General features: G+C 42.3%; 1 protein-coding gene across 9 annotated transcripts in view; it reads right to left on the bottom strand.

Annotated features, from left to right (window-relative positions):
- The window catches only part of FGD3 (FYVE, RhoGEF and PH domain containing 3), a 107390-nt gene that overhangs the window by 18680 nt on the left and 63954 nt on the right, over positions 1–24756 (bottom strand). For all 9 annotated transcript variants that reach the window (XR_015259603.1, XM_086755884.1, XM_086755877.1 and 6 more), the window contains exons 4-14: positions 23498–24092; positions 15138–15227; positions 13806–13942; positions 12051–12207; positions 9192–9330; positions 8289–8347; positions 5673–5819; positions 5217–5309; positions 4668–4747; positions 4205–4235; positions 3621–3722 (exon numbers count right to left, since the gene is read on the bottom strand). Coding sequence is in view for 8 of the 9 variants with exons in the window: in XM_086755884.1 (XP_086612010.1) it covers positions 3621–3722; positions 4205–4235; positions 4668–4747; positions 5217–5309; positions 5673–5819; positions 8289–8347; positions 9192–9330; positions 12051–12207; positions 13806–13942; positions 15138–15227; positions 23498–24092 (1630 nt within the window). In the remaining variant the exon portion in view is untranslated. The remainder of the gene's footprint in view (positions 1–3620; positions 3723–4204; positions 4236–4667; positions 4748–5216; positions 5310–5672; positions 5820–8288; positions 8348–9191; positions 9331–12050; positions 12208–13805; positions 13943–15137; positions 15228–23497; positions 24093–24756) is intronic.

Raw genomic sequence — 24756 nt, 5'->3', positions numbered from 1 at the left:
CAGACACTGAAAAAGAAAACACAGCATGATTCGCATTTAGCCCCTCAGCTATTTGCTTGTCAATAGACTTTAGTTGCACATGTGCTCAGCCATGGTTAACAAATATAGATGGCAAATAACAAGCTTATGTACACCAAAATCACAGGCTATATCCTAAAAGGAAAACCATCTCATCCGTCATTAATTTACAGGGAGTTTGCTAGTTTACAGGAGTTCTCAAAATATTACTCTGTGATAAATCCTCACGTTATTCCCATAGATCACTCTTCCTTTGCCAGTTAGACGACATCTTGTATTCAAGATTATCCAAATCTCCAGTGCATTTTTGCACTCTGGCTTCATTCCATTTGAAAGCAAAAAAAGTTTAATCTGTTACTAGAAAAAATCTGAACTGTAGCTTCGAATTAATTGGCTGCTTAATTCTGATACCTGGTTGTATCTATCTATACACTCACACAATCAATCAGCTCTTGAGAACAAGGGAGCAAGCAAATGAGTTGCCTGGGGCCAGGGCTGTGCCACTCCTGGAGCGCTTCCTCAGGGAATGAGACTTAATTAAAGGGAAGCATCATGTACTCAACTCCAGCCAATTATTTCTACCTCTGCAAAACTCCAGCAATCCTAGAGTCTTCACATCATCTCTTCCCCAGTCCTGTGGGAAGAGGTTTCTTTCCACCAGAATCCCAGTCAACCCAGGTATTTGGATCTCTCTGCCCAGTAAAAGGACATCTGTGAGCCGTGACACGGGACTTGGGAAAAGAAATGAAAAATGTGGAGAGAAAACGGGGTCTGAAGAACGGATTGAGAAAACCCCCAGCAAGTTGATGGAAAATACTAAATTTCTCTAGTTGCCTATTCAGATCCTCATGCCCTTTTAATATTTATTTGGAATAATGTACTAAAAATCAAATACCCTCTACTCTTAACCTGGAAAAGATTTAAAAAGGGCTTGTTCCCCTAATGTTACCATTACCACTCAAAGTGTGTAAGATTTGCCATGGAGGAAGAGTTATTCACATCTCTGTCAGAATCGCCCCAGAGCCAGGAGGAGGAAGAGAAACAGGGTGAGAAATGACGACGATTTAACAGGATTCAAAAATAATGATTTAACTAACAGAAGCACTCCCAACTCTCAATTCTTAGGGATGCCACTTCCACACAGCTCAGCTCTCTGCGGCACTTTTCCTTGCCAGCCTTCTAATAATGCACAGACCGGGTCCTTCCCCACACCACGAGCCTCCAGCTCTGCTGGGATCAGGCAGTGGCAAAAGAGGTCCTTTTCCCGGGGCACATTTTCAGATGGCTTTAAAAAAAATCCGTAAAGAAAAAGCCTTGAAGTGCTGCAGACGACAATGGAAAACAGGGAAGCGAGTACCCTCTTTCTGAAGGAACTAAGTCACAAAGGGACCCTGAAGCTTTCTAAAAAGACTCCTTCAAAAGACCGCTGCTACAGTCCGCTGCAAGGGACGAACTGCTAACGGCTCTGAATATTCACCTCCCGACAGGTGGGAGTTTAATAACTGCTGTAGATTATTGCACAGGCATAATCTGAAGAATCAGGTCAAATGTCAGATCTCTGCACCTCCAAGAAATCCCAAGTCTTCTGTAGGCTGAAGATCAGCCCTTAATGCTTGTACGAGCTTATGTAAGTCAGCAGGGAAAATGAAAGCACGGTAAGAATCGTGTGCAAAGGCACGGACTGGTCATGCAACTGAAATCAATCATAAGCCCTGTAACGTATCGAATGTGTGGCCAAGGATGGGAGAAAAGCAATTTGGCTGTTTTTCTGCAGGCCAGAGTCCAATTTCTAGTAGCTGTTACAGATCCAGCCTGGAATCCATGAGTGCATATCTATTTCGCGACGCATGACAGCAGAAAGGGAAGATTATTGTCATTTTTTCCTCTAAAGCACACTGCCCAATATTCCATAAAGATGATGAGATATGTATGGCGGACGCTGCCTACAGCAGCGTATTGCTACTAAGAACGCTCTCAGTATTTGTCCAGTGTTCCTTACAGAACTACCTTCATCTTGTTTTAACTGACGGCAGTTTCTGCCACATTCAGCCACGACATCAGTTTTCAAAGTTGATTATCTAGACAAGCTGATCTCCTAAAAATGCAGGTTAGCATTCTGGCATAAAAGAAATGAAGGTGTGTACTGCATTAATACCACAGCCAGGAGATAAACCAGACCTCTGCTCCGCTTGACTCTTATGAACGAGTACAAACATGTGGCTACACCATTAACACAGAAGCAAAATAAAATGAAACTTATAAACCAAGACAATAATAAAGAAGCTGAACAGATGCTGTGTCTTAATCAGATAGAAACAAGAGGGCTTATTTGTTTGCTTATTAGCAGAACATTTTTTTCCAGAGCATCCTGTTTCTGAAGGCATGAGTTAACTTTAAAATATAGGTATGAATTAATTGTTTTCCAATTTTTTCCAAGTATTTTCAGCTATGATGAATATTACTATTACTATAGTATTTTTAGCTAATGAATAGCTCATGATCAGTGAACTATGCCTTATTCTGAAAATGGCTCATTGCTGGTGGCTATCAGCAACGCAATCCTAGACTCTGCGGAGGTTTGCAAGGATCTCCTCTGTCTGTGATTAATGCTGCCAAGAATGGAATATCTCACATCTCTCCTGAGCCTCCTGGGAAATCAGTCAGATAAAAACCCAGCATTATGGAGTCACTGAACCAGATCTGGGAAAGGGGAGGTTTCAAAAAAAAAAAAAAAAAAAAGGAGCAGAGGGGAGAGGTGAGATAGAAAGAGCCCCAAATTTTATCTCTGCAGATGGACATTCTCTCCCTGTGCTCCAAGATCTACCATGTTTGACCCCCAACATCACCAACACACAGGCAGCTCTGCATGAAATTCTTAAAAATTTCCCTCTCGCAGGCCCTCTCCTCTTTAGCTTGTAGCAAATGACTGTGGCTAAGGTTATCACCATCATTCTCACGTTGAATGACGAGATATTGTTATCATCCTCACGTGAATACTTCCAAAACAAAATTCTTAGCAACCACATAGAATAATGCATTGCAGTTGTATAGAAATAGAAAAAAATTTCAAGACTATTTTGCATATTAAGTTGAAGAGTATTCTCTCTGAAATACATTTATTATCTATAAGACAGCATTTTAAGATCCTTTTAAAAATGCATCAATTTCCTTTCAACTCTTTAAAATTTTTAAAATAATAATAAAGAAAGAAAAAGGCAATAATCTCAAAAGGCATCTCTGAGGAGATGGGGAAAGGTAATGAACAAAACCTCCCAGACACACAAACATCATTCCAGACAGCCAACCGCTCCTAACACTGAAGAATTACACCTGTTACGCTAAATGAGCCACCAGTCTGGAAAACATGACTGATAGGTCTCCTGCACTGAATTTCTCTGGGCAATTTATTCTGTACTTGCACGGCTGAGTAACTATGACTGATCTGCTTTTGAGAGCCAGAGAAATGGAGCCGGCTGTACCATAATGTAACAAAAAAAATTCAAGAACAAGACCACACTGTTTCAAAGCTAGCTGTGTAAGTCTGGTTTACCTGTTGATAAAACTGTTAAAACAAACAAGGAGCATCAAACACTCGTACTTACTGAGGAATCGGGAAGATGCTCCTCCTCTTGAGAAAAAGAGCTATTGAAAGCTCTAAACGTCTCACTGTTCTGTTTGTGCTTTTCAATTGTTGCTTGAATGACCTGAGACAAAAATTCCAGCAAAGATGAGAAGTGTCACAAAAGGAGCCTTGGAAAAATTATCTCACTGGAAAATGGTTAGGATTATCCCTTTAGCGAAAATGACAGATGAAATGGAAACTTTACAACCTTAATAACCTCGAGTGGTTTTGTTAACTCACTACTGTTTAAGTTAAAAACAAACACTGCTACCAGGCAGTGTCAGACTGCAAGAATACACAAGGCTAATCTCTGCCTCCTCAGTCTCTGCTCTCACTGGGCTTGTGGACTGCAGGAAATGGAAGCCCCCATACTCTGCCTGGAGACAGCAGGTCAGCCCCCCTGACTGGGACTCCGCGTTTCTCCATAAACTGCTTTGCCAGTCTGGACTGTCCAGCTTTCTCACGCAGCCACATTCACTCAGAACCCCCAAAAGATCACTTTTAAAACAGAAGATGCTGACTGCATGGTGATTTCCACCCGCATCATAATGGTTTTGTATTAACCTGAATCCATTCCCTCTTCTCCTCTTCTGTCCTGTGAAAACAAAAGAAAAACACAGAAAACATCATAATCCTACTTCCAATATTGTCAGTAAATTCAATTCACATTTTCACAGCTTTATATCCATCAAGATTTTAGCTTTGCTAGCCACTATTTTATAAACATTATTAATAATTACTGACCTCAATTCTTATCAAACAAATGTAAAAAATGTTTGAATTACTAATACAGTGGAACCTACAAGCACTATTATAAACACTGTAAGCACTCAGTAAAGCGAATCAACACAGCACTTCAACACACTCTGACTCAGGACCAACATATTCTCTTGCATATATAAGTTATGCATCTCTGATGCTCAGCTCCTGGTTTAAAGCTATGTCATACGAGCACAGCCATATCCCCTAGATCATAAACTTCTACATAAATATTCACAAACCTTGAAAGACAGAACAAGCACCATACCTGGCTTGTAGTTCCAGCGATCTTTTTTTTCCTGTTATGGAAAATGTATGAGCCACGTTTTGCTTGGCAATTTCTTGGACCTGTAAAAAGAACATATCAGCTTTTAACTTGTCTGCCTTGTCTCTCAATCATTTTCAATGATGGACAAATACATTCATGCTTTGAAATACTTAGTTGAAAGGATCACTCAGAATACACTACAGAGGTAGAAAAAACAAAGGATTGTTTCCATAATTACTTGTCTTGCAACAAAACTTCTGAATCTGTATCACCAACCAGCACCCTACAGCAGCAGAGGGAAAAGATGGCTCCCATGTCAGCTACGTGACAAGGAAAAGCTTTCAACCAAAGCATGTACAGAGTCACCATTGTCTTACCCACCTCTGGATGATCACCTCATAATAATTCCCAAAAAGAGAGTTCTAAAGCTAGATTTTATAATTTTATTATATTCCTGCATACATACATAGTTATATTTTGGGGTTGAGATGGGATCTGACGCTATCAAATGGGGAAGCATTAGAACGAGTGAAAAGAAGAAACGCAAACCTGCAGTCCTGCAATGTCCATCTTCTCTCGAACACTGAACTTCTGGCCTATCAGCCTCAGCTTTGGCACGCAGTATAGCACCATGCTGTTAAACTGCAACAAGGGAAGATGTTAAATTCCCTGATTACACTACAGTTTAGGACTCTGGTGTGTTTTACTCTAAGATGCAAATCTCAAGAAGAGATTTAAGGAGCAAGCTAGGCTCACCCACAATTACTTGAAAGAAGTGGACAAACATATCAGTCAGTCCCTTCCCCCTTCTCCCCATCAGCAAAGGCACAAGCATGGAAGAAGGAAGGAAATTCTCAAGGAAAAAGCATCAAGAGAAAACTGCTGCTCAGAGGAAGGAGTAGCTGGGCTCAGTCGGCGAAAGCTTTTTGTATTTGAGATTAGGAAGATGGAAATGTACCATTTCACAGCACAACTCTGAAAATAAGAGCGCAACAAAAAACTCACCAGGAATAAATATCTATCCTGCGCTGTGCCGTTCTTTGCTGAAAGCTTCTGAATGTGTCCTTCTTTAATAAGCTCATTGGCTGGGTTAACAATATCCTCTTCACCACCAAGTCGCTCATAGACTTCCAAAAGCTTGTGCATCTTCTCCTGCAAGTACAAAAACCCCAGCAATTTAAAAAAAAAAAAAATTCCACTTCATCTATTACCCACAGTATCATTTTTGTGGTAAGTGTACATAAGTAGGAAAGAAAACAGTCTGTCACTTCTGCTATAGCTTCAAAAATTAATGAATATCTGTTCCATACTCTTCAATACTCTTCCCCACTCTGCAAGTCACTCAGGAGTCATACTTGGATTGTCCCATTTAAATGACATTTTGAGATCAATCTATTTCATAATTTTAGATATTCAACTATTCAACAATATTATTGCTTCCAATAATCTTTGGAAGCAATGGCATTGGGTTGTGTAAAATCAATGGCCGAGTTGGAGACCGGTACGTTACCAGATCGATTCCAAGTTTGAATTTATTAACTTCCACTCCACATTTCGGACTAAGATTTCTGCTACAGTATGATCATTTCTCAGCTTCTGAGAAGTTTCACCTCTTGTACTGCTGCTGATACAACAGCAGGTAGGTCTCCATCAGGAAGCACGATCATATTCTGCATTTCTAAGCTAAGTCTAAAACCTCAGCTGCATGGGGAATGCTACAGTCCTACGCAGTATTCAGACGGATAAAGGTAACTAGTTCACCCACTTCCAGCTGCTATATTAAGCACTGCAGCAGCTTTAACAAGTCAAAATAAGAAAAAATGTGTAAATCTGGCTACTGAGTTACAGCATTTGGAAAGGCGTGGCTTTCAACTCCCCCAGTGTGCTCCAAATGGCACTGCCAGCAAATGGTCAGAAAGAGAGGGCAGCTATCTATGCAATTACACCCCAAAATATGCCCAAACACACCTCTAAATCACACCTCAACCCATCTATAGGTTAAGCTGGAATTTCAGGTCTTTACACGTTTTGTTTACCTCTATCTGAATTTAAAAGTTTCATCACAAACATACGTCACACCAGTTCCTGTCCTAATTAATTCTTGTGATCCAAAACATGAGGGACACCTGCACTTCTGGAAGAAGTCAGCTTCGGAAGTCTGATATATTTTCTTCTACTACACCACAACAGGAGGAGGGAGCCAACAACTAACTCAAACCTCCACTAAATTTTAGAGATTTAGCTACAGCCCTTGCTTTTCTTTTGGATTGCCTCTGACCTCGCACAGCAGTTGGTGTCATCCGACGGGGCTCTGCAGAGGCATGTGTGCAGGACAGCACTGCCCTCGCACCTCTCTGCTCCCCGACTCCCCCAGCACACCCACAGCACCTTCATTTGGGACACGTGAGTCGGGAAACCATGAGGTCAAACCTGAAATTCTTACTTGGATATTTTTCCTTTGAGTCTCCCCTCAAGCAAAACCTATTCATTACAGAAGAATTCAATGCAGTAAGAAACCCTGATTAGAGGCCTGAAGTTCTTATCAGCAACAAACAGGGGGTGCAAAATTATCATAGCAGCCTTTTCTAGGCTTTTTGCATACTAACACAAAAAGCATCTGACACAGAAAGCAACTGGCTGGTAGCTTCATATTCCTGCTGTCTGTAGAGATGCTGTACACAGTCCCCAGCAAAATAGTCGCTAATTGTGAAGGAGTTGCTCAAGACTCCAAACGACAAAAATTTCCAGTGAAATATATCCTCACCAAGAGAACACGATAGACTCAAATAGAAATAGATAGTTTCAAAACTGGTTTTCACTGAGACATACTGAAAATAAACAGACATCAGCTGGTGACTTCCCCATAGCAGCCACAGGAAACGTGGGCTCATGCTGTCCCCGCCAGCTGGGAGAAGGAGGGAAGGGTCGGACCGGGACGTAAACCTCGTACCCACAAGCGGTCAGTGAGTGTTAAGTGTGATACGTAGCATCTCAGATCTATTAGATATACAAGCTGCTGAGGCACTTGGGTGCACAAAAGGGATAACATCTGTAACTATCAAGTCCATTGACTTTAATGACAATGCACTAGCTGGTCTGTATGTAAAACACGGGCTAACGATCAAAATCTCCACGGTCTCAGACTGCTCAGCTTTAGAAGCGTAGCTTACCAAAGCTACTGACACTTGCTAAATGCCCGCTCTGTGCATTTTAAATGAGTCAGAACAAAACCAAAACAACCTCCAGCGTGGTGAAGGCCTGTAGGACTGAAAAAACATAGTGTGAAAAGCTGCAAGGACACCTTATGAACGGACCTCACTGGAATACTTTCAACATTTGTCAATGAAAAGCAAATAATGAGTTTTATTAAGACTTCCTTTTTCAATCCATTGGGTCCTTAAGAACAAGAAAAGTGAAATCTAAGCCCAACAACCCACGGTAACCGCAATAGGATCAGTTACGACAAAGGGAACTCTGATATCCAACTGATGTTTAGAGTCTGACTCACTGTATCTGAAAATTCTCCCCAGCCTGCTTTACTGAGCCTATTGCAATGGGGGGCCTTTGCTTCAATCAAGTGCTTCAGTCAGATTACAATTCCACTTCACAATTCCTACTCACCATCTTTCGGATGGCTGCGTTCGAATGGTTTGCTGCTGTAGATATGAGCTCCAGTGATTCTGCAATAAAGGTAGCAACAGTTACGCACTCTCCAGATTATATCTGTTAATAGCACCTTGGGTTTTTTTCCACCTCCCTGATTACTGTTTTTCCTGCAAAGTTGCTGTTGCAAAAGCAAGGACTGTATTTTTGCCTTCCACAAAGTAAATGGAATGCTTATAAGCAGTTATAGCCACAATCACTTCTGCATGTTCAGCTGCTCCATGTGCATCCGAATGTTTAATCTTTCTCTCCTAAAACTAGGCAAGCCAAAGCATATAGCGACAAAAAAAAAAAATCACCTTCTAGGTATCAACCTACTAAAAGTTAACTTACGTTTCACTTAACTCTTCACAAGCACGTTTTTAAGAGTGTTTTACTAAAACAGGGCTTGTGTGCTTAGAGTAACATGAACCCTGTTTTGGTCAAGATCACAAACTCCTAGAAACCAGCAGAAGTCCATTTCTCCTGTTCTTTCATGTTGAGAGAGTCTAACCTGCTTTCCTAGGGAAGCACATATGTTTAAGACCATTCTTATTTTCTTCCTCTGGCTATTGCAAGGATGTCCTCCTCTATTTGTCCTTGGTCATACAACAGATTAAATAAAAACGTTCTGCCATTACAAACCTCAGCACTTCATCATTGTTTATTTGCCAAAGTTCCCTTCATTCCTAGAACTGACCTATCAATCCTTTTCTTTTCCACTCTAAGGGCATTCAAAATGCCCTTGTGCTGTTTGGCAATAATTTGCTTAATTCAAATCTCCATTTCTACTAAGCCCCAGTTGAAGGTATCTGAACATGTGAAGAAAAAACTCTGCAAGATTTTATTGTGCTCATTAGACAGAAAGGAGTTTACATGTACTTTCAGCATCTTTCCTGTCTGGAGACTCCTCTGGAAGTTTCTTTAAATAGTCCTTTAGGAGAAGCTCATAACGAGGAATCCTTTGCACTGGTTCAAGCATGTGATGCTGTAACGTCAGGTTTCCACACACCTCCTGTTTCTGTAACAGAGAGAAAACAAGTACAGAAGGGTTTGGTTTTGTTCTTGCCTTTGGTGTTAAACAGCAATGAAAAATTACCATTGACATAAGTTAGAGGAGCATAAAACAACTTCTCAAGCTATAGAATAGAATCACAGATCATTTGGGTTGGAAAAGACCCCTAAGATGATCGAGTCCAACCATTAACCAAACACTGCCAACTCCACCACTAAACCACGTCCCTAAGTGTCACGTCTGCACATCTTTTAAACACCTCCAGGGATGGTGACTCCACCACCCCCCTAGGCAGCCTGTTCCAGTGCGTGACAACTCTTCCGGTAATGAAATTTTTCCAATATCCAATCTAAACCTCCCCTGACTAAACCTGAGGTTGTTTCCTCTCATCCTATCGCTTGTTACTCGGAGAGGAGACCAGGTGACTTGCCTGATTCTCAGAGCAAAGCCTGGAGATAGCAAGATGAATGTCTGATAGAAAAATATTAGCTATCCTTCCAGAAATTCAAAGATGTAGATTTGCTTTTAAAAATATCTTGTTACAGTGTAGCAGAGTGAACAGTATTTCTGTTTATAAGAGACAAAGCGAACTTATTACCTCTCAGAGTTTTACAGCACCACGTTTCCCAGGAAACATAACTAGGATGGAAAGGATCAGAGATTCTGGGAAAATCTAAAAGGGACACAGAACTGTGCTACTGCATATTAGCACTTGGTTTATATTTCCAAATCCACTTACTCTCCATTGTCTTTTTATTCCTGCAATAGGATGAACCTTAACACTGAACAGCAATAGGGAAGCAGAGCAGGAAGCCCCTTCAGGGCTCACGTCAGTTGTGTTCAACGTGCCAAGTGTATACTCTCTAAAAAGTCAGCAGTGACAAAATGAACTGCTCTAAATAGGAAAAGTTTAATGCTATATAATTTTAAAAAGTTTGCTGAGTTTACACTGCAATTCAAAAGACTTTACTAGAGGAAGGATAAATGTTTATTCTGTCTTTAAATCATGTGACAACCAAAACAGAGAAATAGATATCAAAAGTACTTATGTGAGGGCATAAGGAGAAAGCTGATAAAAGAAAAGTCCCAATAAACTCACCAGCTTTCAAGTTTTCACCCCAGTAGGTGGATGTGAACCAAAAAGCAAGTATGTTTGTGTTCAAGGTCAGCTAAAGTAACCTTGGTAAGTCACAGTCATTCACTTGTAAGTACTGTGTGATATTTTTCCCAGCTTAGCATAATTAGTAATTGTTAATGCCTTAAGCTGTATAACTGTTCCATTAACAGCTTCGGTGGACAGTGTGTTACTGCAGGATCAGAACAGACTTCAATGGGTGTTTTGAAAAGTAACTGTGGCTTTTGATAGCACGGGGATAGGTCAGATGAGTGGACTGAGTCTTCTGGGTCAAATCTTTGCCTCCTGCAGCGCTGGTCATTGACAGAAGCAAAAGCTCCTGTGATACTGCTGCTAAAATAACCTACAGTGAAATACCATCATCAGCAGGCTTCAGAATTGCATCTCCTCTACGCATTGCCTGCATTCATGCTGCCTGACAAAGTTTTTCTCAAACAACAGCAGAAATCCTCGTGGTCTCGGACAGCTGCAGCCCAGTTTGGCAGAGCGACAGCTAGCACAACCCGTTTGTGTTGGCAGCGTGGTGGTGAGAAGAGACAGGTGAATTTTAGGGCGGGCAGATGCCTGTGCTGTAGGGAAAACAGTCACAAACCGATTCACGCTTCAGAAAGCCACGTCAGTGGCTCGGCACAAACTGAAGAGAAAATGCCTGTGTGCTTTTTAATTTACAGCGCTTGCTGTGCAGAACCTCAGTGCAAGCAGGCTGGGTTCAGACAGAAAAAGGTTAAGAAAAGGCGACGTGGAGAGAGAGCCTAGCAGGAAAGGACTTTCCCCAGTTCCTGCTCCTCCAAGCTTCTGTCTGAGTCATGGCAGCCTGGCCCTCTGTGCAGGGCCTCTCCTCTCCCAGCTTGCTGGGGGATTACTTGATTCCTGACAGCTGGCCCAGCCACAATCCTCCCATTTAGGGCAGGCAGCTGCGCTCCCTCCCCTCCCAAGGGATGGTATCTGCTTTCCCAGCACCAGCGGAGGGATGCTTGCAAGCGTGCTGGAGCCTGCTGCATCCCTTCAGCTGGCCCAGGGCCTGAGTGGGAGAGAGAGGTTTTACGGATACGCCAGCATAAGCAGAGCTCTTCCCCCCTCCTCACGCAGCTTTTTGTGCAATTAAGAGAAAACACATGAAAATCCATGCTAAGCATCCTCATGCAGAGCTGCGTGCCACTCGTCAGCCTCAGAAAAATCAGACCAACAGCAGATGCTGCCTGTGACATGCCCAAACTCAAACACAGCCACCCCAAGAACGAATACAGTTTATTAAAAAGCAATTAAAATTAGTCATGAGGAAGAGAAATCAAAATGAGCTTGCAAATAGACGTGTTCACAGTCAGAATTGCCAGGCCAATGGCAAAGTTTCATTCTGTGACTTCTGATACTCCTCTTAAATGTGTGAGCAGAGAAAAAGCTACCTATGTGAAAAACCTGTGTCACACAGCAAAAGAGAAGAAAGGACTACCACTAAAATTGTGTATTTTTAGTGTTAGAGCAGTATTATCTTGTAGCTAAACACTATGTGTCATGCACTGGGGGGGAAAAAAAAAAAAATCATACAAATAAATGAGGATTTCCAGACGTATTATGGCAATTAACAACATACCTGTATGTTCTGAACAACATCTTTGAACGGAGAGGACCTCTGCATACACGTGTTCACCATGTCCATTGCCCTGTCAAAGTTCTTTACATATTCTCCATACATCTTCAGAAAAGGAGCAAGTTTCTGTAGGATATCTCCTAGCCGTGGGTTGACATTCCTATGGGAAAGAGACAGGTAAGTACTGGAATCATAGAACGGTTTGGGTTGGAAGGGACATTCAAAGCCCATCCAGTCCAACCCCTCTGCAAGGAGCAGGGACATCTCCAACCACATCAGGTTGCTCACAGCCCCGGCCAACCTGGCCTGGAATGGTTCCAGGGATGGGGCATCCACCACCTCTCTGGGCAACCTGGGACAGTGCTCCACCACCCTCAGCATAAAAAACGTCTTCCTTATATCCAGTCTGAATCAACCTCCCTCTATTTTGAGACTATTACCCCTTGTCCTGTCACAACAGGCCCTACTGAACAGCCTCTCCCCATCCTTCCTGAAGGCCCCCTTTAGGTACTGGAAGACCACTATAAGGTCTCCCTGGAGCCTCCTCTCTGGAAATCAATACTGTCTTCAAAGAGAAAACACAACTGTAAGGCTGTCACAGCTGTCTCTCACATGCAGAAGCGCTTACACACATGCAATCGAGATATTTGAGGCTAAGTTTAGTTTAAAGTAATCCATCCAGTACCCTAGATGAAACCTTAAACATTAATCTAGATGTATAAAGGATGATATTTCTAGCTCCACCATCACTTTTAAGTGAAGATCAGATTAAAACTGACTACGCATTGTGATAGCAACATCTATGTATCTCTGCCATCCCAGAGAAAATCTTGTGGGAAACTTTCACCTTTTAAAAATCATCTTCCCCAGCTTTTCTCTCCCACTGAACTCACGACTTGCAGTCTGACCATATTAGACCCCCTTCAGCCATTTAACAGGCTTCTGCCCTCTTCCAGCTTCCAGACTCTCCAATTTTCCTCCCCTTTCATTACACTATCTGCACTTCCCGCTGCAGGACACTCTCTGCAGCCTGTGTGCCATCTCAAATCAAGTCTCCTAGATCTGCCTTACAATTAACCTTCCTACCTAGCGCTGCATTTCTACATCATCTACAACTCATTACAGCTGCCAAATTTTAATTGGTATTTGACCATTACTACTCATTGGGAGAAAAAAAAAAAAAAACAAAAACGAACTGACATCTATTTTCTTAAAGAAAGGACATTTACAGTGTGACCAATAATATTTATTACCTCCTAGAACAGAAGGCAAACAAATTCTGGGGTAAAAACCTGTGCAATGCTGTGGTGCTCAACAACAGAAGTGGTTGCATAACAGACGTAGGCAGATTTATAGATATGAAGTAATTTACCTTATTTGTCCAGATTTTCCATTGGTTTGCTGCTATAGTGCTAATTTTAACATTAAATTAAATGTTATATAATCATAACAAAAATAATTGAAGAAAACATAAAATGGATGTTTCTCATGAACAACATGGCACGTGAAGTCCAGACTGTGACGTGATGATGCATTTTCCTTCTTCAAGAAGCCACCATGTTTTTCTAACACATCACAGTGGAGCCAAAATAAGCAATTCCCTTCCTTCCTAGTACTGTAATTTCATAGGTCATATATTAAGTAACAAGTGAACTACTGCATTAAACAATTAAAAACTTTGGAATTACACTAGGTCATATGGTTGCGACAGTTTCTTGAAAACATATTTTTAAAATAATTGTAATGACAGTTACCCACCATTCTTGTGTAATTCTTGTTTTGAGCTCTGGAAGAAGAAATTGTCCGTGGAAACAATAGATGGAAGAAATATTTGAAAAGATGCCTGTTATCACTTCAGATGAAATACCAGCTTCTGACAACTTAGTGCAAAAAACCTGCATGAGACAACATATATTTACAAGAAGCAATCCTGGACACACGGGCTTTAGATCGCAGTATTACAAAGCCAACTGCCTTAGAACAGAGCTAAAATTTTTGATTTCTGGTAGTCAGTCCTTGGGGTCTTTCAGGAGGTTCACAGAACATAAGCTCACTGTTAATTAGAGTCAGATTTATGACTACAGGCCATAGAGATAAATTTAGAAAAATGAGGGGTAAGTCAAAAAAGATTGAAACTACCAAGAAGATCAGTCATCTCATATTTGGGAGTGCAAGCTGCGAAGAACAACCAGTCCCTGAAGAGCACTTACTCCTATTTGCGTGAAGCAAAATAAACCATGTAATTATTTTGTTTCTCTGTTGGAAAAACTACACTGTACTGAACAAAAGGGAAAGACACTCTCTAGATTTCTAAGGTCTTGAAATCGTCTCTACCCATTCAAAGCAAGCACTGTAGAGTCTTCCACAGAGTTGGGGGGAAGAGGGCTCTGCAAGTTGCAGCTTCTTACAAGCTTTCTAGCAAGGTGACAATTTTCTTTTCTTTTTTTTTCCCCCTCATTTTTAAAAAGCACTTGGTTAGCAACGTGACTCATCCTCATTTTCACTTATTTCCTGCACATTCAATTTTTTTTTTCTTTGTGATAATTATAGAAATGCCTGAACTTCAATGTTTATGTGGAAGAAAGTTCAGACTCATCACACCAGTTTTACTTTATCTCATGTGCAAACATGATGGACAACAACTACAAAACACAGCGGGTATAACAAAAATAACTAGCTGTGAGCAGAGGGCTGACCTGTGTGGCCTGATTTTAGTAAAACTCAAACCTCTTGCACATTGCAGAGCAATCACGGATTTCATCATTACTCAGTGCCTTCAGCGTCCCCGTGATTTCCTCTCCACGTACGCTCAGGGAGGAAGCAAATGCTGACTGTGTCTGTATCTCGGGCTGCTGCTTTCCCATCGCTCTTTCTGACATCCTGATCCTCGCGGTCCAGCTGAGGGAACCCCCTTGCCAAAAGCTCACCTCTGGGACCCACGGCATGCAGCCCGACAGGCAAACTCCATCTCCCACCCATAAGCAGCGTTTTCACGCTACTGGGCTATAGGTCAGGGCATGAACTGGAGACATCATTGCTGTCCACAGGAAAAAAAAAAAAAAAAGCAGGGTTTATTCCAAATTGAATTACCTGGTCCAACAGATGGAGTCTTTTCACATATGCTTCTTCCGTATGGAGCAGCTCGTTTGCGATGTTGAATAGCTTTTGGGGCTCTGTACACTGAAAAAAAAAGTTACAAATAACACAATCCATTCGCACCTACAAACCCAAGTTTCACCAGCTGTTCTTTTTTCCATTTTCTCAAATTCCGTGCCAGTAGAGAAGCCCAAAGCGAAGAACGTTAACACATTTCAGAATCTGCTCCGCGTCCCCCATCAAAGGATCGGTTTGCTCTGGAGACATTTTTAAAGCTGTTTGCTAAAAGAGCAATCGGTAATGCAGTCAATGGCTGGGCAGAACATCACTTCAGTTCATTATGGTGTTATATAAAGAACCAGAAACATCCTCCAAATCTGGAAATATGTCTAGTCTGTTTGGTAACTAAGGCACTAGACTGTAAAACAACTGTTCTCCTTTTTGGATTCAGTCCTGCAACTAAAAAGAAAACTAGAAACCAGACCTGTTTGGCCCCCGATCTCTCTCCCTGGCCAGCGCAGCATTACTGTACGGCATATTTCTAAGATTTTTGTGCAGCTCCAAACACTGGCCAATTCCCTGGAAAGAATTTTCAGCAATGTAACCCGAGTCACTCAGTGAAGTCTGTCATTAAGCTCACATAAAAAAATAAAATGAGAAAGCACTAATTAAAAATTTAAATGCAATTATGAAGCACCAACTTTATTCAGAGTTTAGCCAAAAGCTACACAGACTTTTTGCTAAGTGCTTAAAAATACTTGGATTATTAGGATACAGGCTTTAGCTTTCTGACAAACTCTGGACACCTTTTTAAGGGTCTAGATTTTAAACACCATGCTTACATATAACCAAACCAAAACCAGAGTCCAGAACCGAGGGCTGGCTGGTTTGTCTTTGGGAATACAAACATCCCAAATGGGCACCAAGGATGCTCACACGTAGGGAAATTTTACTGGGCTGGATCTGGGAAAAAAAAAAAGACAGTTGTGACAAAGGTAAGAGATGTATAAATGATGAATGGAACACTGCGCATCAACTGGGTGCAATTATTCACTGTTTCTTCCACGGGAAAAACTAAAGAGCATCAAATAAAACTACCGAGGTGCTGCTTTAAGACCGAGAGCCGCTTCCTCGAGCGACACCTTACTGCAGACTGTAAGCCTTCACGCACATTCACAAGAGGACCGGACAAACCCGTGGAGGAAAAGTCCAGCTGAATTCTATTAAACACGCGAGGCTGCTCCCAGTTCAGGAAGCACCTGGGCCCCTCACCAGCAGCAGCACTTCCTATCCCAAACGCCTGTTTCCACGCGCTCACCAGCGTTTGCGGCAGGCATTTCTAGACATAAACCTGCTGGCCACCATTGGATTGTTAGAAAATGTCAACTCAACCTTCTCCTTAAGCTTCTTCAACAACATCTTGTTTTGTTTCTAAACAAAGTTGATGAGAAAAATCTAAATACCTGCCCACACACATTTAGGCAAACTGCAATCCAACTGCAAGGCCTCAAAGTCGTCTCAAAGCCAGCCAGGAATTCAAACAAACCAGACCCACAGTTGTCCTACATGAAATGAGGCACCACTTAGCACAAAGTACCCACAGTTCCACGATGTAAGTATGAATCGAAAGAAGGCAAATAGCTTCTCTGGATTTGAAACAGCATCAATCTTCCTTTAAAGCAATCCCCTTTCCTTCTGGGCACAAACCTAGAGACCGGGGCCACACCGTGAAAAAAGCTCTGCCCACCCCACTGTTCAAATTATTTCAAGCAAACTCAAATACTCCTTTAAACCATTCTAACATACTACGCAATATCCTGCTCCATTCATTCATGTACCATATCTTAGTATTTAGGGGGGAAAAAAAAATAAAAATCTCAGCACAACAAAGCTTTGAACTTGTTACAAGCAAATACAACAGCTTATAATGAAATGCATTGCTGGCCATCCAAATTTCAGTGACTACAAGGATCTCTCACTGAGAAAGAATTTATTTGCCAGTTTTGCTGGGCGCAGAAGAGCGCCTGAATGAAAGGCACTGATGTAATCAGGCCGGCGTGCCAGCCGCCAAGAGCATCCTTTGAGTTGTATGAATTCAAATTTGAAAAATAATTATTTCCAACAAAATACATTTGTTCTCAGAAGTAAATCTTTACATAGCGGAGGCACTTTTTAACCTCCTGACCTTCACCATCTGCAACTCAGTTTATATTTCCAAAAAACTTGCTGACATCTGCTTAAATACCAAACAAAGGCTTGAACAGACGCTCAGCTTGAGCTCAGTTTTAAAGAGCGACTCCATCTTCAGTGGCTGTCTCTGCTAGTGGCAGAGAGAGGCATGGTTTTGGGATTAATTTGCAACATATCTGCCTTTCAGTGGACATAACATTTTAAATTAAATAGTAGATTAACTAAATGTGAGCCAGTCTTATTCTTCTAACCTTATTTTGTGCCACGGCAAGACAGCTTTAACAAAGCCTGAGCCAGAACGAGATATTTCATGGTCTATATTTCTAAAGGAAAAGTAAAACAAATCTGCAAACTCAAATGTGGATTATATTCCTTGCATAATAGTCTTATTTAAATCTTTAAGTCACACCTGTGAAGTGTATTTAAACTCACTAAAGAAGCCATGGAAAAACAATATACCATTTACAAGGCACGTAAATGACACAGAAATATAAAATAGAATCATAGAATCACAGACTGGTTTGGGCTGGAAGGGACCTTCAAAGCCCATCCAGTCCAACCCCCCTGCAAGGAGCAGGGACATCTCCAACCAGATCAGGTTGCTCAGAGCCCCGGCCAACCTGGCCTGGAACGTTTCCAGGGATGGGCATCCACCACCTCTCTTGTAGTCTTCCGTCCTACGCAGATTTTAGGCTGTTGGATTCTTGTAAACACATTTCACCCCTGCTTTGCCCAGTGCACTTGCTGCCTGATGGCTCGGCTTGGCACAGCCACGCCACGCTACAACTGTCCTCCACGGCCACACACTGCAACTGTACATCTACTGCAGTCTGGTTAACGCAGTTCAGCTGGCAGAGCGACAAGGAAGATGAGAAAAGGGAAGAGGTAGGTGTTGACTTCACGACACAGGAAGCTCACTCAGCTGCTCGAAGCAGCAGTCGTACGATGCTCTTTCACTTCTTTGCAGAAGGTTCAGAAATTCATCTCCAGCTGTAATTGTCCAGAAAACTTTTTAAAGAAAAAAGGAACGCCAGCCTGAAAACAAACAGAACCAGCTTCTTGTAAAGGTCAGACTTACACCTGTGGTAGGAATACATTTGCACCTCAAATACCCCAGTCCCAGATACAAACCGGGGAATGGCACACTCTGAGCTGATTTATGCAATGAAGTGGCCACAACTGCATCTCTCCTTCCAGTGAACCCACTCACCAAGCTGGCCGGGTGCAAAATGAGCACGTCTGGGCCACAGATTCACGGATGTAAAGTCTGACCTGGCTAACACAAAAAGCAAATTTGAAATGAAAATTCAAAGTAAAAACCAAAGGCTTGAGATGAGAAAAGCCGGGCCACATCCTGCAGCATCCATCTGCCACACAACTGGTTGTGCACAGCCATATTCAGTCAGCATCTCTGTCACAGAGAATCAGCAAATCTTGCAAGGAAGCTGCTGGGATATGGCTTCGGTTAAAATCATACAGGGTTACGCTTTAAAACCCCCACCCTCACCCCTACAAAGAATGCAGAAAGTCCCAGAAAGATTACAGACAACTTCCTATCAAAAACGCTGAAAGCAATATGGAGAAGTTATCCTACGCTTGGTCATCATCTTTGCTGTATTGAGATCTCATTTTCCTTAGGGTATTTAAAAAAAAAAAAAAAAAAAAAAAAAAAAAAAAAAAAAAAAAAAAGATGATGAGAACATACTTCACCTTTCTTAACCAGCATATGACTAAAACACTGATCTATGCAAATTTTTTTCAGAATATACATGGAGATAATCTTACCCAAAGGTCTGACCTGAAGGACTGCAGGCCAAGTTTTCCAACACAAACTGTGCAATGAAATCTGAAGTGAAATTCCAGCTACGTACAGGCAGAATGGATGTGTGTGTCAGTGACTGTGAGGCTCATGTGGGAACTCATTATTACTATTTCACCCAGCAGGAAGCAGGACAGATGGAGAAATGCATTTTTTGGTGATTACTAACATGCACATATTACTCTTAGTGAAAAATATCTAAACAAAAAGAGATGAAGAAGTGTTAGCCATCTCAGAAGCATCGCTCCGCTCCTCCCAGGCAGCCAGCAAAGCCTTGGGTATGTGACTACAGTGCACGACAGCCCCTCAGTCTCACTTTTATGTCATTTCTTTTTTTTTTTTTTTTTTATCCGTCAAGACTAACGCGCCTCAGTTCTTGGATCTCCTGACATTTTCTGAGACACTCTCAAAACTAATAAGCTGCCCTTGTTCATTTTCATTTTGATAAAAGGTAACGGGAAATCCCAGTAAGTCCCTCCTGAGATTTTAAACCATATTCCAATAATTGTGTGCTAATAGTGAGACCCGTTAGACTGTGCTGCGGACTCCCAAAGGAAGCCACATCACATGGCAGAACGAAATCTAGACTAAATAAAACCATACGAGTCATGTACGAGGCAGCGTTACTTCACTAGCCACGGGATGCGTGAAAGCCCGGGTGGTGGATGGAGAGGTATATCAAGTAGAAAATCAGAGAGGAAAAAAGCAAATTTGATTTTGTTTTTTCCTACTTATGTTTATTCATGAGCTTCACTTAACTTGATATCCTAGGAGTCACTGAGCCATCATTAAATCATTCTGCAGCTGGACTCTCATGCATCCCCCTCCAACGATAACAAAGCTTTCTGGAAACGTGCACATTTAACGAGAGGGCTGAGTACCTCCGTCCTGCAGCTGCAAAGCCTGGTACAGGGGGTAGGAAGGTGGAAGCAAGGAAAAGATGCTGGCTCCCAACAGAAAGCTTTCTGGAGGGGCTGGGATCTCCCCAGTTCTCACACCAGCAGCTGCTGCTGACTGAACTGCCTTCACATAAATGCACTACAGAAAAAAGAGTAGCACAAGAAAACAAACAAACAAAAAATCTTCCTCTAGAGATCTCATTTTTTAAAAAATCACCAAGCATGCTACAGAGATGTATGACCTCGTAACGGTGCTTTATCATCATTATTTCATACTATGTGGATAATTAACCTATGGAACAAGACTTAAAAAACAGCCATCAAAACTCTCATGTCTTATAAAACAGTCTTCTGCTTGCGCTTGCAACATTTGGTCTGATACTGCATTCCTAGTCCAAACAGTAAATTTAATTACCAGATTAAAGATTTTTTTATTTAATACTGTCGTAGTTCAGCCCCAATGGGGACCAGACTACGCAGTCTCTCTCTCACTCCCCCCCCACTCTCTGAGAGAATAGGAGGATATTTGGTAAACAAAAGAAAACCAGAGGAAAAAAAAAACAAACATGTGGGTTGAGATTGAACAAAAAGTAAATTTACCAGTAATGACAGAAGAAAACAAAACAGTGATGGAATACAAATACAGTATAATAGCTTACAACAGGTCTCCATACCTAGTTTCTTCCAAGTAACAGGGAGACTCCCTTCAGCACCCTCCTCACTTATATACTGAGCATGATGTCAGATGGGATGGAATAGCCCTTTGGCTAATTTGGGTAAATGAACCCCAGCTGTTAGCTAATTAGTTAACTATCCCAGCCATAGGGGCTACCAGCTTCAGTTCTCCACCCAGCTCAGGTAAATATTAACTCTATCCTAGCCAGAACCAGGACAAATACATTATTTTCTTGCTGGCATGTTGCAACTAATAACCAATCTTAGAATCACAGACTGGTTTCGGTGGGAAGGGACCTTTCAAGGCCCATCCAGTCCAACCCCCCTGCAAGGAGCAGGGACATCTCCAAACAGATCAGGTTGCTCAGAGCCTCATCCAACCTGGCCTGGAATGTTTCCAGGGATGGGGCATCCACCGCCTCTCTGGGCAACTTGGGCCAGTGCTCCACCACCCTCAGTGTAAAAAATTTTGTCCTAATATCTCATCTGAATCTACCTCCCTCTATTCTGAAACCATGACCCCTCATCCTGTCACAACAGGCCCTGCTGAACAGTCTCTCCCCATCTCTCCTGTAGCCCCTTTGAGGTACTGGAAGGCCGCTATCAGGTCTCCCCAGAGCCTTCTCTTCTCCAGGCTGAACAGCCCCAGCTCTCTCAGCCTGGCCTCACAGCAGAGGTTGCACACATGCACTTCCATATATATTACGAATATAAAGGAACTGAAGTACTTCACAGCGTGTGCACATATGTATAAACACACACACGAGGGAAAACCAGCAGCAGCGCGCAAGAAGCCTTGGGCTGCGATGGTGATGCTGCCCATGTGAGATGTAAACCAGCTTCCACCTGCAGGGTATTGAAGAGACACCAGATGTCAACAGATGCATTAGACATTGTGTTAACAGAGGCTAATAGACAGATGCTAGTCTCCTGCCGATCTCTCCATTAAATTCTTGCACACAAGATAAAGGGCAGAGGTCTCCTTTGGCAGTACAGACCCTGCAGTCCTGCTGCATCCCCTGACTCATATTGCCCTGGATTTGGGGCACATTTGATGGACGTAGTGCCAGGGCAAGGATGGCCTCTCTGGCTCTCAGGGAGGTGGGACAGGCCAACGGGTTCCTCCTCCTGAGTCCACACCAGCTGCCAGGTGGGACTGTGCAGTGGCAGAGAGGCAAACGAGATCACATCCTCTCCATCTACAGAAAGCAAGTTGGGTTTGGCCAAACAGACCTGGTTCATGCAGCCCTCACTGCTTCCTGCTCTGCTGGGTCCTTTCCACCTCCCTCTGCCTAACCTTGCTCTAGCACCGGTGTGTTTGACATTCACCAAATTTGCAGCAGCACAGCCATGGAGTACTGGAGAGTCCCAGGCTACAACGGCAGCGTCTGAACGGCATGAGTGGAAGGTGAGTCCAGTCACACCAGGCTGAGCTTGGGATCAAGCAGCAGGAAAAACGTCAACATAAAGCAATGCACTCAAAAGAGAAAGCCTGGGGCTTTTTCATACCTTCCTGTCAGTATGTTTGCCTCATCAGGCTGTCTTCTATTCTTGGGAAAAAAGGGGACACCACAGAGCATTAGCTGCACTCTGAAACTGTACTTGTCAGCTCTGAGAGACAGAGCTTCTTGCACGCCACAGACCTGCGTCATTTTCATCACTCTTCAACAGCCACTGGCCACTGTGACACAGAAGCTGCTGAATGAGTATTAACCGCCCCATTTCCCAAGGGACAGGCTCTTGACATACACAAACCAAAACATAGCTGGCGACTTCGACAGAACCACCCAATTTGCACAAACTGAGGTGTGAACACTGCAGTTCACTAGCTACAATGCATCAGTTGCTAGTGTTCATCGTATTCTTTAAAAAACAGAAACCTAAGATATTAACTTTACTGCCATGATGGCTGAGGGGGAAAAACAAAAAAAGAAAAAACCCAAACCAGCCCCAAATACAAACAAAAAACTCCACCAAACAAAAAGTGGAGTATTTCGCAGACATTTTGCTCAATGCATCTTCTGTTTTCTTTTTCTGGAAAAAATCTAACCCATTCTATCATCATTATTTCCAAAAATAACTGTCTTGATAAACAGATAATAATTAAAAAAAAAAAAATCTATCTATTTAATCTTATACAGCTGCAGCAAATACACAACAGCCTGCACTACATTACTCTGGGTAAAAGGAAAATCTCTTCTAGCTACAGTTTCCTGAGGACTAATTTGATATAACCACCCTCAAAACAATTTTTTTTTCACTCAAAAGTAGTCACATCAATAGAAGCACAGGCTTTATTTAACTAGAAAAAAAAAAAAATTACTGTTAGAAGAGATTTCCACCAGGCACATCCAAGGCCCCGATCCTGCGAGATGCGCCATCCCATCAGCCCCCCGCATATCATGGAGCCCCCCTGAAAACAAGGTGCTCTAACAACTAGAAGCTGAACCTAGACAAATCCAAACAAGAAACATCAGGTGCAAGTCTTAACCTACAAAAGCACTTAAATTTTAACAACTTACCTCTGTCTCCGATAGATTCTCTTATACGAAACCTTTTAAATCAAGACTGGGAACCTTTCTAAAAGACACTACCTAGGTCAGGAACAAGTTATGAGTGCATCAAGCAGGAAATTCTAGTGACTGCCATGATCCTTTGATGTAAAAACAAACAAACAAAAAACCCAAACAACGTATGAAAGTGATGCAAGGCATCTCTGGCCAGAGACAGGAACTGGTGTCAGAGCACTGAACAGTAAGGAACTACCTTACCTTGTTTACATCCAAATCCTCTAGCTTTGGCACTTCTGCTGTCTCTTGTTCCTCGCTGCTTCCTTCATCAATGTCACTGTCTTCGTCCTGCGTGGAGTCTCTCTTCTGCTCCACAGAGGAGGGTTTGGTGCCCTTTTTGTCAGGTTCCATCTCCCCTGGGTTCCCAGCCACGCTAGGCTTCTTTTGCTCTGTGCCTTCTTCGCTAGGGAAAGTTTCCCCCGCCACGCTACAAGGACTGTCGATGCCACTGTCTCTGTTGGGAATTTTACCGTTACCGTTCAGTTCTGCAGTTGAGTCTTTATTGCCAAGCTCTCCAGAGGGCTCTTTGCTCACAGTCACAGCAGTACAGTCGTCATGGCTTTTGTTATCGCCTATGCTTAGCTCTTTAATTTTCATTATGTCTGTGTTCGATAGAGCCGTGCCGCACAGTACGTCTGGCTCGTTTTCATCCGGTTCACTTTTGTCGTTTGTGGAAGAGCCGCTGGAAGCTACCACGTCACAGTCACATGAGCTCGGTTGTTTGGATGAGTCCAGGCCAGGTTCCATCTTCAGAGCTAAATTTAGCTGGTTTCTTTGAAGAATATGTACAGGTTGCCTGTGGGTGAAGAGCAAGCACCAGTGTCATTGGTATCAACACTCAGAGGTTTCAAAAGAGCCCCAAAAGAGAGAGGACCTCATTTCTATTTGATTCAAGTTGTATTTCTTGCACCCCCCGACAATCTTAGCAGGCAAGCGCAGGCACACTGCTGTAATAAATATTCACCCAACAATTTCTGATAAAAACACAGCACCCTCAGTTTTAAGTTTTACTGAAATGGCACCACTAGAATATCAGACCTTTAATTCTCCCCACGTAGCCTTGAAGAGGTTTGAAAGTTTTGGGAGGGAGGAATCATCTTTTAAAAGAAGCATTCGGTTGTGGGTTCGTTTAAACAGGAACTCGTGCTCTTCAACAGAACAAAGCCTTTGGGGCAAGGTATTTTCTGGCAGAGAGAGGATGTTTTTTAAACACAAGAAGGCACTATTTTTTTTTTTTTTTCAAAAGAAACCATACCAGATTCACCAGGTGATCATACACTCTAAGACACACAGTGCAATGTCTCTGTCTCCATCTCCCTCTTTATGAAAAAAATCACTTAGCTCCATCAGGCAGATCTCGTCTTCAGAGAGAATTTTCACATGTTTGTACAACTAGCTGGTTGTACAGCAAAATGCCTATTTTTTTCCTATTTAATGTCTCTGTTATATAAGGTTTCAGA

The sequence above is a fragment of the Chlamydotis macqueenii genome, chromosome 10 (genome assembly GCF_036417535.1).
Source record: "Chlamydotis macqueenii isolate bChlMac1 chromosome 10, bChlMac1.mat, whole genome shotgun sequence".
In the NCBI taxonomy this organism is placed as follows: domain Eukaryota; kingdom Metazoa; phylum Chordata; class Aves; order Otidiformes; family Otididae; genus Chlamydotis; species Chlamydotis macqueenii.
The sequence above is the reverse complement of the archived record's forward strand: the minus strand, read 5'-3'. Positions and strand labels throughout refer to the sequence as shown.